The sequence below is a fragment of the Perkinsus marinus genome (genome assembly GCF_000006405.1).
Source record: "Perkinsus marinus ATCC 50983 genomic scaffold scf_1104296976670, whole genome shotgun sequence".
In the NCBI taxonomy this organism is placed as follows: domain Eukaryota; phylum Perkinsozoa; order Perkinsida; family Perkinsidae; genus Perkinsus; species Perkinsus marinus.
Window position 1 is genome coordinate 184 of NW_003200383.1, and position 1,033 is coordinate 1,216.

Below are 1,033 nucleotides of genomic sequence, written 5' to 3' on the forward strand. Positions count from 1 at the left end.
TAGCATACACGTGTTAAAATTGCGCCTCAAAATACCAACTTTTACTCGGGGAGTATATCTATAACTCCGCTCCTGATCTAATGCTATACACCAACAGCAAGAGGATCGTTCATAATGGTATCCCTCCCTGTTTCACTCTCATATTTGGACGCATCTAGTCAAAACTGAGCAGAGCAGCTGATGAGCACCAAAACGCGCCAAAATAAGGTGTAAAACCCGCCATGCAGGGAGTATTAACAACGAGTAGACAAGTTTACGGTTGTGAAACTGAGATTGAGCGTATCAATGTCATTTAATATAATGGCTCAGGGAAAAAACACCATCAATTGCGGGGCACGCACGTACACAGGACTGCACGCACGAACAAAGCAAGACCGGGCTCGTCAATCCTCAATACGCCCCCTCTGCCCCGACAATTGAGGGTGATGCAGAATCGGCACAACATTATAGTGATGATGATCAACAACGCTACCGTCAGTTAAGACAATACGGATCCTTCTACCTTCATCTAGCAGATCCTTCACATGACCCAAACGGTATCCGGGGCTCAGCTTCTTTTCCGGATGGTAGATCAGCACTGGGTCACCAATCGTAGGCTTCAGGATCTTGTTCTTCAAGCTCTGGTACCCCATAGAGCGAGCGACAGCCATCCTCATGTCGCGGAACATCTCATTCAGGAAATAACACCGCACTGCTCTAACGCGGTGAGAAATAGGAAGAGTAGAAGAGCCACCAGCGAGGACGCAACCTCGCTTACGAGTAAATCCACGAGCCAATTGATCAGGCGTAACCACGACAAACTCGCCAGATGGCTCGTCAGAGTTAGCATAATCCAACGGACGAGTATTCATCAGGAACGTTACCTCCCTGCAGATACTCTCCAAATCGACATCGTCCTTGCGTCGCGGACGTCGTCGTCCCACAAATCCCGCTTGGCTCCTCAGAAGCGTCTTTGCGATCTTTATGCCAATACCATGAGCACGTTCACCGCCACCACTACGCCATGGAGATCGCACTGGCAGCAATGAAACCG

General features: G+C 49.1%; 1 protein-coding gene across 1 annotated transcript; it reads right to left on the bottom strand.

The window, feature by feature from the left end:
• Positions 1-502: 502 nt before the first annotated feature.
• Positions 503-851, bottom strand: Pmar_PMAR025925 (hypothetical protein; the record flags this gene model as incomplete). Its single annotated transcript, XM_002764601.1, has 1 exon — positions 503-851. A coding segment is annotated over one exon (349 nt), but the record flags the coding sequence as incomplete, so codon positions are not given.
• Between the last annotated feature and the right edge of the window lie 182 nt (positions 852-1,033).